The sequence below is a fragment of the Lineus longissimus genome, chromosome 1, assembly GCF_910592395.1.
Source record: "Lineus longissimus chromosome 1, tnLinLong1.2, whole genome shotgun sequence".
Classification (NCBI taxonomy): Eukaryota; Metazoa; Nemertea; class Pilidiophora; order Heteronemertea; family Lineidae; genus Lineus; species Lineus longissimus.
The window spans coordinates 16,942,560-16,959,291 of NC_088308.1; the positions used below are offsets into that span (position 1 = coordinate 16,942,560).

Below are 16,732 nucleotides of genomic sequence, written 5' to 3' on the forward strand. Positions count from 1 at the left end.
GACGTGCTTCTTATTTCACTTTGTCTTCAGACTTTAGATGGAGTACTAGTCAGATGATTCTGGTAAACGGCACCACTTGTCTTTATCTCTAAAGCTTCTCCTACATGTACCTACTCGTTGATATCGTTCTTGGCATTCTGACAAGATTTCAGGACGACATTGGAAACTTGACCAACGCGTTAGTCACCACTTGATGCACCTTCCCGTTTTTGTTTCTGTGGATAACTTTAGAAACTAAACCAGTCTATCTGCAGAGCAGTTTTTGATCTGAAACTGTGGGTAGGTGCGCGATGATACCGCGATGATACCGCGATGATACCGCTTTGACAAGGGCAATCCTGAACTGCGCGCCCATTAGCGGGTTCTCTGTTCTTCAATCTCCATCTATATACGCTTGAGATCGCTGAGATTGCCTGCCCTGTTCTATCAAGCTCTGGCACCATGACATGATAAAGTTGATGATTGGTACTTCTCTCTTTGCGTTACTGGCATACTGGTTCTTCACAACGGTAGCCAAAAGATTGCTTGTCCATACAGTGTTAGTAGTTGCAGTGCATCTCGATGCTATATTTGGGTTTTGCACCGGGCCGGGCCGGTCCTCGTAATAAAACTGTCCTCACCTTGGCAGATTTCCTGACCTTCTCAGCCTACCATCATCAACCGTTTGATAAACTGATCGGCTCTGACGTTATTGGCTCAGCGAGTTTTCGTTAGGCAAATAGATCGGCTAGCCTTTGATCCAAGTTACGCTAGTGGTTTAATTGATAGGATTCCGAGATTGATAATTTGGTAATATTACCACGTTTAAATCATCACTTCTCATACTGCTGGTGGTTGAGCTAATATTTCCTCCTGAGGCCAGCAATATAGAACCGTACTCGGGCCCTTTGAAGAAAATGCGGGAGATTCACAAACCCTTGTTGTTATACGCCTCCGACTCCGTATTCCATCGTTTATCATAGTCGGAGGCGTAACAACAAGGGAAAGCCAAGTCGGGTGCAAATAGACTGGTGGGCAGTGGTACGGTTGTTCCACCCCTGATATCTGTCCGACCAAAGTTTTGTCAGCCATGGGGTCGGCGATAAGGGTGCTATAACGACTTGTTTGGGTGGATATTTTCACGCACGATCGAAATTTTGATGCGGTAAATGAAGACGCAAGAAAAGGTAATGATCAGTGTTTAGTGTTTCAAAAGAAACTAGAAGATAGCTTAACTTTTCCTTTTGATGATCGATGTTGCTTTTTGTGATAGAGAATGTATCACTAAACAAACGTTATGCTTGGTGAAAATGATCAATCCTTGAACTTGGTCATTGGCAGCTGCCGTTGTCCGTTAGCCTTGTATCATATCCTGGGAAGTAAGACAAAAAAGAAAGGTTACTTTGGTACGCGTACCGCTGTGTGCATTCCGGAATGTCTAGGATTGCTTCTGAAGGTGAAGACTCAACCAGGGTTGCCTGGTCTGGCGATTTTGACCAGTGTAGAAATTCTGTGACTACGTCGTGTTAAATATAGGTCAAACAAAAGAACCTGTTGCTGTCAAAATCACCTTTTGAATAAAGAAAGTATCCCGAAATTGGAAACGATAGTTTGAATGCATAACTCTGATAATATGTTTCAAGTTTCACATTTAATAGCGTAATTGTCAAGAGAATGAGTTTGCTGTACGTTGCGGATGCGTGTTGTATGCACTTTCGGACCGCACTTTCGGACCAAATGCCGGGTAATCTCGCCGCTATCAAATTAAAATGAAGGCTATTCTATGGAGTATGAGGGCGGCATCCATTTTCACTTGCAACACCCAATTACTTCAAATCACCAGAAATGTGGAAAGAACTGTTTAATTTACCTTAAGGGTATTTTTATGAACGCTTCTCTGCAATGTTTTTACGAGTTGAAAGAAACACTTGAATAAAGCTTGATCTTTTCCTTGAAAAATGACTGAACAAACCGCAGCATCAAGGTGGTATGAGCCTGTTGGCAATGGATAGTATTCGCACTTAGGCACTGGTCATTAGTCATCAGATGTATACATACATTTATAAATAGTCTTGCTTATCCTTTCAAGATACATGTAGAGTATTTGCAGTACACCAGAAACCCTAATGATTTATCAGTTCGTTATTTTGACTGCTGAATTGATCGGAAAATCCTATCGCAAGGTGGGCAAATCAGTATTTCATCCAGGGGCATCTGCAGACCTATAAATAGGTAGTCGATTCAGTTTCAGTTGCAAGAGTAGTGCAATGTTTATTCTGGTTTCCATGTACATTTACCTCCACTTTTTGCCTTTGCAACTACATGTACATCGTACGTCTGGCTTTTTATTCGCCAGTTATTCTGGCTCGAGTGTAAATTTCACTTCGAAACGTAAGGTGTTCCATCGAATGATCACAGAGAGGACGTGACGCTCGCGATGCGCATTCTGTCGCGGGATATCACCGCTTGAGATGAGGGAAAGCCACAACATCGCTCGTGTTGGTGATCATAGTGTCCGAATGTGCACCACACTAAAATTGCTTCGTTGGCAAATCGAGAGTCATCACTTTCCAATCACAGCACAGCAGTTTTGAACACTATCACAACCTACACCAGCTCTCTGATTCACAAAACCTGTGTGTTTTTTTTAAATCGAGAAAATTCGTTATGAAAAAAACGTTGGCGTAACCGACTGCGAAGTTATGACAAATGATAACAATAATCGTGTTGTTGTTAGCGCAGGCTGATTAGAAACTGAACACCCCCGGGAAATTCTAAAAGGAGAACACATGAGAAGAACCTGTTGCCGGGATGTCGATAGTTTCGATACGCCTGACAAATACTGCTTCTTTTACTTTCATTGAGACGATTTATGAGTCCCAATTTCTACTTAAAGCCCATAAGAAGATGCGAATCACATACTTTCACACTGAAATACGAACGTCGAAGGCCTTTAAGATTATTGTTGGCGCAATAGTTCCCCCCGTTGGGAGATAAGCTATATGGCATTGAAAAATATATCCTGACGCACAGAATGCAAGATGGGGAAGAAAACCTGCATAGTGTTAAAAAACCAAGCACAGAAAAATGCACTTTAAGATAATTGTGTTTACCTAGTGTTCTCCGCATCCAGGATGATATACTTGTAATACAAGCTAGCCTTTTTGAGGAAAGAATAGGATTTTTCATCAGCGATAAACAACTGTAATTAAAAGCCCAACAGATGACTAAAAACTACACACATCAAGCAATGTTCTACATCGTTAATGGGTTTTCGTGTTCAAGGTTTATTGAGAATTGCCTAGGGTCTTTCCTCGCAGTGGTATTCAAACCTCAAGCAACACCAAGGTTGATGAGAGTTAACAAGCAGTGTATGGACAGGGTTGCCTGACGTTGTGCATCCTCAAAACATCGAGGTTTTGTTGGATGGCGCCCGATTGGTCAGAATGACCGGAAGTCTTTCAAAATGAGAGAACGTTGTCCATTCACTGCAGATCACGTTACTCGCACGCAGGGAAAGAGATTTTTCATTTTTCTTAACCAACTATCAGACTCAGTCTTTAAAACACTTCTTTGTGTGCCTCATGGTGCTACCTGGCATCATGCTGGTCTTCCAAGAAAACTTTGAACACATTGAAATGAAATGACTTACACGTGTTCCGTCTGCTAGTATTTCTCCTTCAAGTTCGAAGAAGCAACACTCGAGTCAGTTGCTCTTGTATATCGATAGCACCGTCTCCTCTACCAATGTATAAACGATAAGGAAGGCTCCGTTCAGCCTACAGTTAGGTGTAGGGCAGACCATAACCGCTATAAATTGAATCGTTATCAAGATAAAACATTTTATTCCAATTTTTATTTTCATTTCTGAGGAAGGGTCGAGGCGAACTGTTACAATATTTATCTTCAATCAAAACTTCAAAATCTTGTTTTTTTTGGCATCATTTAATTTTTCTGCTAACCGAAAGATTGTCGACAGAAACTACCAAGCCCTATCCTCTCTCGGCATCTTCTTTTGGCAATCGCGTTTCCTTCATTTCTGACAAAGTGTACCAGAAGTTGGTCTATCTTTAGAACCAGCTGTTGCTATAATTTTAACTTGTGGTTTGTTTCTATTAGACAAAGCGATGTTGCACCGGTAGGAGGTAATTCTTTCTTACATTCTTTCGCTTTTCGGTACACTTTATGGTTTTCTCTCATTTCTACGTCATTTTTACTCTCATCTTATCAGTTTAATACATCTAGTACTGTTGCGTGAATGTAACTCTTCTGCGAGACCAGAATCACCATTAAACAAAACCCGTTTGAAAGTGAAGACGAACTCTCAAGGGTTTTTCGTCCAACGCAAATATGCAGCACTCTAAAGAGGTTTTTCATCGGAATGAAAAACCCTCAGAGGTTTTCAGAATCTGTTTTTTTTATTTTGAGCGTAAATATATAGTGCCTGGAAAAGCATAAATCGCCCTTTCATGTAGGATAAATTATTAGTTCGTCGTTGTATAAATGTTTAGAATACATGTACTCTTAGACGTAATCAAATGATGCATCGATAGATTAATGGTGTGATTCCTGGGTTTTTGTGGCGTTGAAGATCACGCGAAACTGGGAATACACTTTCCTCTAAAGGTCTCGCAGAACTTCTAGGAAATCGATATTTATAAAATTGTTGTGTTCTATTGACACCAAAAAAGCCCATAATTTAACATTTCATGGACAAGTCATGCTTATTTCCAATAATAGCCAGTTTATATTAATATATCCGGTTCCCAAAGTTGCCTTTCTTTTAACCATGGTATTCCCTTAATGACATTTGATTTATCCATACCTTTTAAACGTGCAATCACATCAACCCCATCCGGATTCTGAGTGGAAGTCCTTTTATGAGCTTCTTGTAAGTGGAGATTCTGCGTTGTTATCTTGTGGCCATGACCATCATGTCCACGTACATGTACGTTACACCTCCGCTTACTCCGAGCGTCAGTGTCGAACTCGCGAAGTGGTAGATGTATGTATATCACGTGAATACCTTGTCATCCGAACTCATCATCACGCTCAATCTTTGCTGAGGCTATTCTTGTGACATCTTCATCTTGTTATTTGCATAAGTTTCCTCCTAACGTGAATATCATGTCCTGTTTATTTATTTCCGTTACTAATCAACAAGAGATGCTATAAATAGCAGATATTTTGTGGGTTCATTCGTGAAATCTAAAATCATGCACTGGCTCTTGACGGAGGTACGGCCAATCCTTCTTCGCCGCAGCCCACCATTCGGGAACTCAGCTTTAATTGCATGTTTTACGGGGGTTGTTGTTAAGCATTTTGATACAATTGTGATATTTAGTGATGGCGCTCCCGTAACAACTTTGTTAGTGACTATACTAACAAAAGTACACTGCCGATTCCAGACCACAAGGCATACCAATATCTTAGAGTAAATATTTCGTGTCAGAATCAATAGGCGTTTATATTCCATCGTAAGAAAGGCCCACACCCTTTTTCTCGCAGCTTCATTATCAACCGAAACCGCATTAAAATATTTGACTATTCTAGGAAACTTCCCCCATTTAACTGTGCGAAAACATCAAGAACAGGACTTTCGAGCGGAGATAAGTCGTGGTCGTCCGGATGCTCACCCCGCACTTCTGGCCATGAAACAATGATCCCTTCATTCAAAATATACACGATCTGGTCGTTTCCGATAAATCTGCCCGAATCACCCGTACCCCGGATGAAAACTAGAAAGCTGTCAAAACTGTACCCATTCCATTCAACAGTACCTTCATACACCTGAACGATGTACATTACACTGACGTACATTTACACTTGTTGCTGTCAGTAAACTTATCTTGAACCTTTTCCGCGTGTTCCGGAATGATTCTTAACCGGTGGTTGATGTATTTACCTTCCGAATCTCTTCAACTGTGATATACCTGTAATTAATCTAGAGGCTGACTCATCCTGCTAAATATACAGTTCGTCGAGATTTTGATGATTTGCTTCCGTCCGCAAATCTAAAACGTCGGGTTTTCTATCAGTTTTTTTTTCTCTAATTTCTATCACCACTCTTTGTGGTTGCATAGGAAGGCATTTTGCAATTGTAATGATTTTTTTTCAAACTGTCACCCGTACCCAACATACCTCATTTATCTTAACAGTAACTACTTTGATGACCTAGACCAAAGTAAAGTAAAAGTATCTTACATTCAAAGTTTTACGTGGTGTATCTGTTTCGTAGTATACCTCCCAGTCTCAGATAATCGAACCGTTACACTATTTTTGTGTCCAGATGTGTTTCAACCAGACACTCAAATTAACGATATTTTTATGTGCAGAGTTCATTCAACCTTCTGTTTACTTATTCAATCACTTACCTTGTCTGGGGAAGAAAACTCTACAATTTCCTCAGGTCTAGGCACCATTTGCCCTGGCAATCAGCCTCTGCCTGATCTGCATTTGCTCTTCGTTTACCTTGCAACTTACCATGGCAGGGGTATCCCCCTTCCCGTCGAGATCTGTCAGTGCACAATGTTACATTTCTCCTTCTTCTAAAAACACTACTGAAAAAGTGGCCAAGAATGTCTATAAATTTCACCATCTCGATTGCGTCTGCATCGAGTTGTCTTCTTTTGTAGTCTGGCCTTCTAGAGGCATTTTCCCTTCTGTATACAATACGCCGTTGACTGAATGCTCAGCAATGTCCAAACATGATTGAGGGTCAAGATGACCAAAGAGAAGTGAACGGTTCTGTACTCGACTCTGCACAAGATGCTGCGGTCGGTTGACCAGAACATGTTGCGCTTGATTCGAAGGTCGGCATCCTATAAATGTCGATTTATTCGGATTTCGCCCAGGTTCGATGCTTTGGCTTATAACAGCCACCAATACGATAAAATCATTTACGTTAACCTGTCGCTGTATGAATTTATCGATATCGTTTTTATTCTTATCATAAAGTTTATCATTGGTGAATCAGGCCACTTATTTTGATGATTGAAGATCCGGATGAAGAGTGATGGTGATCAAATCGCCATCATTTGACCGTATCAAATACAGCGAAAGGTGAGTCGGACCGTTATGTTTTACACGGAAACAATTTGCATCTGGTGAAGTGTTAGAAAGGGCTGAGTCATAGTTTGTTGGTCCTTATCGATGTTTAATGATATTTTATGATAGTTAATTTTTGATAGCAGCATGCTATTTTAATGAAAGAACAAAAATACACTACATGTACTTGATTCACTTCATTTCAACAGGACTTGGACCTACATTTAATATGAAAAAACATTGCTTCCCCTTTTTTGACGGATTGAAAACGCTCTACGTTTTTAATAGGCAAACATAAACAAAAAGGTGCTGTTCGCTTCAACAGCCATCACATGGTCCGGTCACATGGTACTGTCACGTGACCTTCGTAAATCTGGCAATTGGCGGCCAACTTTCCCGATGTATACATCCCGCAAAGTTTGAAAACATCATTGAATTCCTACGAAAGTGATTTCAGCAGTGGATCATGGGAGCGCCTGCTTTATTTACATCTGGGATTAAAGCCGCCTTTTCATGTTACCAGATCTCCCCGCAAATCTGAATCTTATGTAATATTTAAGACTATGGGGTAGATCTGCATCCAATGGGATTTATATTTAGCAACGGCTGATGTATTTTTAGCTGTGTTACTATAAATAAATCTTCTGACTCTGCAGGAGTTTTATTGAGCGATTGGCATTCTGTCGAAAGGAAAAAATCAGGTGTGGGGAGGGGAAGGCAATGACGTATGTATATCACACTCGCATTCTCTTAAATAAAAAACAAAACATCTAAATATTTTCGGTCATACTTCAGTTTATATTAATAATTTACTTATCAATCATTTGTTCGTTTGTACAATCTGCCATTTATAGTCTTGGATAAGGCTAGTTTTAATACAATTGGTCAGCTTCATTTTCGATATGACATCAATGCTCCGCTCTCCTGGATTTACTGGTTGCAGACGTTACCTTCGTGACGTCACGCCAATCCCCTCCAGTGATTGGTCGGTGTTAAATCTGGATGACTCATCCCGGGTTTATTTTGACTACCTGGTACACCTGATGTAGATTTCAACCTTGCTTTCTCAGCGAAAGGAACAACCACCTTGAAGGAAGGATCAGTTTGTGTGTCTTGGATTTCGTTGTGCAGTTGTGAGAGTAGAAACTACACAACCATCAATAACAATTCTTTGAGGAACTGGTACTAACTTTCCGGAACACCTCAAATAGCGTTGGCTTTGATATGGCTAAGTTGTCATATGACCAAATTATCTAAATATGTGTCAATTTGCTTGACTTAAGAGGCTTACCTAATATTGCCTCCTATCGCATTTTGATTTCTACACCACGGAGCCTTAGCGGCCGATGGACATTAACCGGGATTCGCAACTCTCGGAGGCATAATCAGAGTGTAGGATTGAACTTTTACGGCCCTGAGTAGCTTGCAGCAGCTTTTCGGCCATCCGACTATCTACTATGACGAGTGATAACGCTAAGATGCAGAGTCAGACGAAGAAACGGTGGAGGAAGCAGAGACGGCGAGTGACACCCCTGTCGAAGGATCAGATTGAATGCCTCAAAGAAAACATTCCACCACGCGAGAACAAGAAAGACAGTCATGAAAGACGGCGAAGGAAACTCGACGAGTAAGCTTATTTTATTACTTTCATCGGGTTTTTTGAGTCATACGAACTTCCTCGTTGGCGCCATCACTGCCTTCCCCCCAACAACGGATGTCACAAAGTACTAGCTAGGTTCTTTTGAAGGTGACGGAAGTCATTTTGAGTACATTTCGTACATTGTAGTCTTGTATGCAATAGGTCACTCGTTTTTTGTCATTACCCAGCAACATTGAGCTTCAATACTTTATCTAGTCAAGTTTTTCTAATGCACCTCCTAGAATCTCAAATGTTATTCTCCACGCTGTATAAAAATGGCTCCTTCCCCTTCTCCTAGCAATCAGTGGTCCATTCGCATGACTGGCATGTTTTACAGCATGGCAGCTGTCTTCTAGTTTACACATTTTCTTGACCTCCGGTTTGTTGGCAGACTAACTCCACTGGTTTCGTTGACACTTCATCTGCAGTGCCGGTGTAAGGTGTTTTGGTTGTTTCCCTTATATCAAGTGTTTCAATGCAATAGACGACTAGATAGACTATGCAGACTTTGCAACAGGGAGAAAGAATGAAAACGTGTCAAAATCTGACTTTCAGCGTTCTCAAACAGTCGAGTTAATCTTTCAGCGCCGTTCACTACGACTTACAGACATACGTGTTTTAGAAAAAGGCAAATGAATGCTAAAGGCCCCGGGGCCTTGCTTTTCGACAAGAGGGTGATCCGGACTCAGGACTCAACCTGCGGTAATAGGTTAATATTCTACGCGTTGTTTTTCTACTACTTTGTTGACTTCTATCTTGTTTTGGCACAGTGAAGCAAACAATCTACCTTGCCCTAGTTACCCAGTTCAGCGAAGATTTATCCATCGGTGAAGTTCTCAAAAGAAGCCTCAGCCAGACGGCTCCTTGTTCTCGATAAAAATTGGTAACTTGTCAGTGAAGTTATCTATCTATGTTGTGTTGTATTTCATCCACAATTATAAAGAAATTGAAACGGTATCATGTATAGATGTCGTGTAGTTAGTTTAGCTTAACATGAAAAAAGGCTTCTGGTGGGGTTGGTTTCAGTGCAACATAAAGCTCTTGCAACGGTGACAATGAATTACCCATTGTGCTCACCATCGCTGATTTTCTTGAGGCTTTAACTATTGCTCTGACATGTTACCACGATTATTAATCCGTAACGTGCGTAGAAATGCTTTGGCGAGTCCGAGGCCAACAAGCCGGTTGCCATTAACGCTTTTGAAGGTGCAGCGAACTCTTGGTATAGCTGCCTCTTTGGAGATTTGCCAATACCCAGCTGCTTGATACCAGACATATGTATTATAAAAAAGTAATTTCTTTAGAATACGTGAATCATCGCGGAATACCTGTACATTTATTGTCGTCTTGACGCTTTGATTTAAGAAGCTGAAGATAAATTGGTGAAAATTGGGTGGAGTGAACAACGGTAAAGAAAGTTTTTAACAATGGGTTTCAACAATCAAACAGTGAATTCCCCTATTTCTCTGTGATTAAGATAAAAGCAGATAATTTCTTCCCAATGACGTTGATTTTTGGCATTTGCAGCTCCCAACGACCACTTGGCCATTGGCTATTAAAGAGTTGAACAACAGTGGCGCTATATGCATTTTTACTCCTAGTAAGGATAGTAAAAAACAAACATTTAATCATCTGTTGATATTGTTTGACCACAGTTGTCAGCACGAGCGACGTAAACAGCTACCTCGCAGACAAAATTGATAAAAGTCAAGTAATCTTCTTTTCTTGTTGTTTTCCTGGGATTAGCAAAGCAATTTATGACCGGGTGACAGTCGTCTTACCACAAGGTGGTCAACATCCTGAGCCAAATGTTTTCCCTTAAAGCTTATTGGCTCAGACAACGCTTTCTCTAGAGACTTGCAGATGACTTCTCGAGGAAAACATGAGTATTTTGGGCCACGCTTTGTCTGGATAATATTTGTCATAATACCTTCTTTCTTTTCTTCATCTCCTAATGCGGTTGACCGTATTAACAGGTAGATGTTTGGGCGGCCGAAACAGCTTCATCTAGACGCAATTGTAACCCAAGGCATAGTATTGACTTATTTCTTTTCACCCAGATCGCTGGCTTAGGTATATATTTGCTGTCGGGAACGTACCTACATACTTACGTCTGTATTGTTGTTCCGTCCATTTCAGTACTGTTGGTAGTACATGTAATAGCTGTTTCTGTATATCAAAGTACAGGTGCGTCAAGTCACCTAAGGTTGAAATAGACAAAGTACATATGTTAGGTTCATAAAAAATGTGCCGTTTCTAACGTTACATTCTCTACCTCCCTCGAACTTTAATAGTTGGTGGCCCGTCTGAAACAACCTGCACTGTAGTCGGCTGGACCAATGTTATCACGTCGGTTCGAATTTTCTGGTTCACCGCCCAAGAAGTCCAAGGTCTAACATTAAAACTCTCCAAATCATCTTACTTTCTCTTGCATCCATTGCTGAGGGCAATCCTTTTCTCCTAACAAGTATTAGCTCACGTTGTGGCTTGAACCATTCGACCACAGTTCTAGCTTTTGATGGCAGTTTGTAATTTGATACTTATAGTGCAGCTCCTACTTTGCTCAATATCAAGAAATGTGTTGCAGTTAATTTCCACTCAATGGACCCTTTAGCGTCTTCAATGTCTGCATCAATCACGGGGATCATCATGCATTTTGTAACTGGTCGTGTTACCGTTTACTCTGAAACCTCACTTCTTTTGTAAGTGTCCCAGGGTCCACCAGGTCTCTTGGCGTTCACCTGGATGTTCCACTTGAAATGGCAGATAGTTATTCGATGCTTTATCAGTCTAGACTGCTGAATTTTCCTCATTAATGGAGCCTCTTTTCTTCTTACTACTTTATTGCCAAATGTTGGAGGTAGTGTACCCCATCGAGATGTACCTTTGGAGCGTTATCCAGCTGAATCCAATAATTCTCTAAAAAAATTATTTATTGGCGGGTGATTGTCATAGATATTGCTTGACTTGCTATCATGCATGCTTCGTTGCCCTTAGCTTAATGGGCATTTAGCTGTTCATCCTTCTATAGATCATCTGCTATGTCTCAACTGTAGTTAACCTCTCTCTCTCCTACAACAAAACACAATGAGAATGGTCTGAAGTGGTTTAAGAGATTTCGATAATCGTTCTTCCTATTGATAGTGAGTTAAACGCACCTGATATTGGATGTGGTACTTATATAACGTATACGTTCATTGGCCTTAGCTTTTACGCTCTAATGTAACGGTAAAAGCATTAGCGTTTCCAGGCCTAAGCTCAGCTTTGATGTTCATGCGTCTAGAGTGCACTGAGCAACTTTCTCTTTACCAGGGCAAGAGCTATAGGTATAGCAAACATATGTTCATATTCTCTCATCTTACCGAGTGAAAAGCTTCTCTTGACGTCAGCGCGATGCAATGTTGTAGAAGTTCGAATATGTTCCGTGTGATTGCAAGGCTGTAATGTGGAGGTCTGAAGAACAGGTTCGGCGTTCTTGAAATTCACCTGTTCCAATGTTATTCTTCAGTCAGCGACCTTCTGTTTGTTGTAGTAAACAATGACTGAACAACTAAATGAGTTAGCAGCAGCATTATGTACGTGCCTTCAAAGCTAAAAATGTAGTATCATTTAACTCGATATCAAAGAAAAAACGTTGAGTTTGATATCAGCTCTTCAAATATGCCAATTTCAAACCATTCTGAGCGTAGGGGCCTTTCATGCGGTAAAACTAGTCAGTAACATGAGCGATGCGAGGGCAAGCAACTGACCCTGATATTCCGATATTCCGCAGTTTGTACATTTCTCTCCAACACCGAGAGACGTCTAGACGTTCCATTGACGTTCACAGTTATACCGTCATCTTTTATTATATCCTCCCCTCCTACAACTGCACGGCAGCTATAATGATCATTTCGAGCTTGTTATTGTTGTTCCCCCGTGATTATGATGATAGTGTACTTCGAAAGCTGCAAGTGAATCAAGGTATGATATTCTCCGTAGTAGAAGCTTTTTCCCAAGTTGCTCATTCACTTTCTTGTACCTATTTGGCAGTGGAAGTCATCGAAACAGACTTGTTCTGATCACTTGGAAATTGCCTCTGTCAAGGAAACAATCACTCCTGTTGAACGTGGGCTTTCAGCAGGTGGGAAATATGTTGCCGGAGGCCTTATGAGTAGGCTGAGAAGCTGGTGGCTGCCGGAAATCCAGTCATGCACCAAGCAGTTGATTCGTGTATTTGGCTATTTGGGAAAGTATCATTCAGTGGGAAAGGTCAATCAAGATGAAGAATGGACAAAGTACTACTGATTTTTCCAATTTCTTTAGTGTAATCAATCATTGGGTTTGATTTGTGACGTCGGTTGCGCTGTTGGGTAGTCATGTTCTTTCGAAATGTGCAACGCCTACCTTAGCAGCGCTTTTGCTTACTCGGCGTGTCGTCTCAGACTGACGTGCACTCGCCATCAATGATATCTCACACCTTTCCTAGAGAATATGAGAACTTTAAATAATTATGTTATCTAACCGAATTAACTGAGAAAGCAATGGAAGTCGATACATTTTAATGTGCTCATTAGGTCTGATTGTTTTTTAGAAGTGATATCTTTCAACTCTGTTTTACCTCGCCATTTCCTTTTAGGAACGTGGTCCACGGCCTCACGTGGTCAGCTTGCACGTCATGACAGACACGTGATTTTAAAAAGCCACTCTAAGAAACAAACCAGAACTTTTCTCAGTATCCTTTCTGGTATCGGAGAATCACTTGAAAAACCTCCTAAAATAATTGCGATTTCATTTTGCCATGTGGGGACTAACATCCATTTGCCGGTAAGTGATGCAATAATCATTGAACCGCATTTTGCGAAACGGCCATATCAAAGATGTCGGTTTAGTGTCTTTTTATAATGCCCTCAAACTTTCTGAGTAATACCCACCATTATTCAGTGAGCCACAGTGCAGTCTTTTCTCACAGAGCCATCATGTTGTTTTCAATCCGTCGACACCATCTGAAACCTGCTGGGGTTTCATCAACATAACAGTCGATACCATTGTATACAGAAAGAAGTGTCTACTTCCATCCAACCTGGTGCATGTAGGGTGAAATCAACAGAGGCTCTCCTTTCACCTTTAAGATAGGTTGTTAATTCCTGAAACAAGCTCCGATATCTCTGTTCGATACTCACCAGTTTATAGTTAAGGAATTGACACAGAACTGGAGGTATTGGTTGAAACGTAAGCCAAAACCAAAGCGCCTCTCTGAAGTTTTGGGCGACATTACAGCCCACCCAGCGGTGTTGGTAAGACAACCAATACTGACAGTAAGGTATCAATTTCACAACACATCCAAAACAGGATTTTGACTGCTTTTTTCCAGCCCAAGTTGTATGGTTGCCTAACCATAACAGCTGCCGCCGAAACGAGGCCCAGCATTGTACACTGTAAACAGTCGTGGCGCATTGTAACCAAGGTGTTTGAGCGACCTCTTTGGTACCCTAATCTTGGGCTGGCGATAAAATATGCGTCGAAATCATGATATATCCCAGGTTTGATTACCATAAGGTGCACCAAATGACTCCTTTGATATCTTATAGGATGCGCCCTATGTTGAAAGATTTAGTTACGCTAGGGCTGTTAACGCAATTTTCAGATTCCGAAGATAGCTTACAGCAGCATAAGAAACTGTGGTAGCGTTCTGTAATGTTTATAATCGGAAGAAGTACACATATATTCTACATGTAGTATTTGATTTGCACCTCAGTCGAACCAATCAAATTCCTTCATTATCAGCTACCTCTTTTGTCAACAGTGAGTTAGGTACAAAATATAATATTTTGTCAGTGTGTGATAAATATTTCGATAAAAAGTTTAAGGTAAATCATTTTGCTTACGTGAATCTGACGTATTGTAGTTAAATAGCGATAGTATTTTTTAATTTCAAGTGCGGAACCGTGCCAAAGATCGTTGCACTAATCAAATTTCTTTATAATGCATGGAGAGTGCTGATTTTCTCAATTGAGATCGCTTTCAAACATTGCAATCATAGCTTTCGAGATCGCTTTCAAACATTGCAATCATAGCTTTCAAACATTGCAGAGAATAACTTTGAATTTATCGGACTAAGAGAAGAACGGCAAAATGATCATGAGTGAACTGGGTGCATGTGGAAGAGCACTGTTAAAAACCTGTAAATTTTCTTAAACTGATATTGGTACTATAATTATCTTTAAAAGTAAGAATATTTACATGTACTCCAGTTGGTTTGCCTCACCTATGACCTCTTTTTCTGACGGAATGAAGTCTTTGACAGGTATTCGTTCGGCATCCTTTGAGATCCGCATGGCGTAATTAGCACTCAAAGATACCGCGAAACAATATCATACGTTTTGCCAGAGGAAGCGCAACAATTTTGCTTACTAAGCCTGTGCATTTTGCATAGTTGCCCTTGCATCCTTAACGATGTTGCACTTATTTAAACGAAAGAAGATCTGCACCAAAGCTGTGCAGAACTCTATTTATAATCTGTCAAATAGAAAGCTGTGGGTCATCAAGTGTGTTCCTTCACCCTCCCCGCAAGAAACAGCTGGTCCGCAGCCAGATAGTTTGACCGATGGTTTATGTACACCCAGAGCTTAATGTATTAAACCAACCTAGGTGGCATATCAAAAGATCCGATTATTTGGTTGGTCTCTTCAAATATTCATGCGATATTTCCATTTGTGTAGGTACATTAATGTTGCGGCAACAATCCTTCACATCACCTAAGGTTGATCAGCGGATCATTATTTTCGAGCAAGGCCTCGCCTGTTACTCTCTTGTTCGTTTATGTCTTTTATCTTAATCGCTAATTTTTTTCAGATGACGCTTTTTCTGTTACGCTTGCAGTTTCAAGTTGATAGATTGGCAAGTACCTTGACCAAGACAACTGTTTTAACCTTTTTTCCTTTCTGTCTTTGCAGAGTTCCCGCCTTCAAAGACCTAAATGAAGAGACGCTTAGCAAACTAGCCGATGTTGTCGAAGAGGTAAAAATATCTTGTCTGCCTTTTGTTTGATTGACTGATTGTGCTAATTGCTAATTGTAAAATGATTCCATTAGTGGCGTGCTGATTGTAAATTGATTCCGGTAGTTGTGAGCCAATTGTAACGAAATTCCATTAGTGACGTGATTGTAAAATGATTCCGGTAGTTGTGAGCCAATTGTAACGAGATTCCATTAGTGGCGTGATTGTAAAATGATTCCGGTAGTTGTGAGCCAATTGTAACGAGATTCCATTAGTGGCGTGATTGTAAAATGATTCCGGTAGTTGTGAGCCAATTGTAACGAGATTCCAGTAGTGGCGTGAGTGTAAAATGATTCCGGTAGTTGTGAGCCAATTGTAACGAGATCCCGTTAGTGGCGTGCTAGGTGTAAAATGATTGTGATTTAATCATATTATTGCATCCATGAAGGGGCCGAACCGTGGGTGACATGTGTTCTTAACGGTTAGATCACTGTTTGATAATTCTTTGTTCTCTCGTACCTACAGACCCACTATGAGGATGGAGACTACATCATTCGGCAAGGCGCACGTGGTGATACATTCTTTATTATTTCAAAGGGTCAAGTACGTATTTTCATCGAGCTCTTGCGGATTTCCGAAACTATATTTTGTTTTTTGATGATGTCCTTCCGCCCCTGTCACTATTTGCCTCCATTATTAGTAAATGGAGTGTTGCAGTATTACAGATACACTATTACAGATCTCGGTCCGCTGTAGGAAGGTTAAAGTGATATTCGGTCCTGGATTGAAAGATCTGAGGAGGATGTCTGCTAGTGTTAACGTTATTGTATTCAAAATGTGTTTCCATTCTATCCCCGTACATGTGTTCTTGCTTTCATTTAACAGGTGGCGGTGACCCAAAGTCCCACCGAACATGCTGAACCAGTCTACGTACGCGACCTCGGAAAGGGTTCTTTCTTCGGAGAAAAGGCCTTACAGGGGTAAGTACTGCGCACTTTAGCCTGTCCCCTGACCTTTTCTGACAGGTCGCTATTTGCATCACAGATCTATTAATAGGGTATTTCTAGGGTACATGTACTATAATCTACT

General features: G+C 40.8%; 1 protein-coding gene across 3 annotated transcripts in view; it reads left to right on the plus strand.

The window, feature by feature from the left end:
- The window catches only part of LOC135489059 (cGMP-dependent protein kinase 1-like), a 71,454-nt gene that overhangs the window by 47,249 nt on the left and 7,473 nt on the right, over positions 1-16,732 (plus strand). For all 3 annotated transcript variants that reach the window (XM_064774175.1, XM_064774185.1, XM_064774165.1), the window contains 3 exons: positions 15,601-15,664; positions 16,169-16,246; positions 16,529-16,623. In XM_064774175.1, coding sequence (XP_064630245.1) covers positions 15,601-15,664; positions 16,169-16,246; positions 16,529-16,623 — 237 coding nt within the window. The remainder of the gene's footprint in view (positions 1-15,600; positions 15,665-16,168; positions 16,247-16,528; positions 16,624-16,732) is intronic.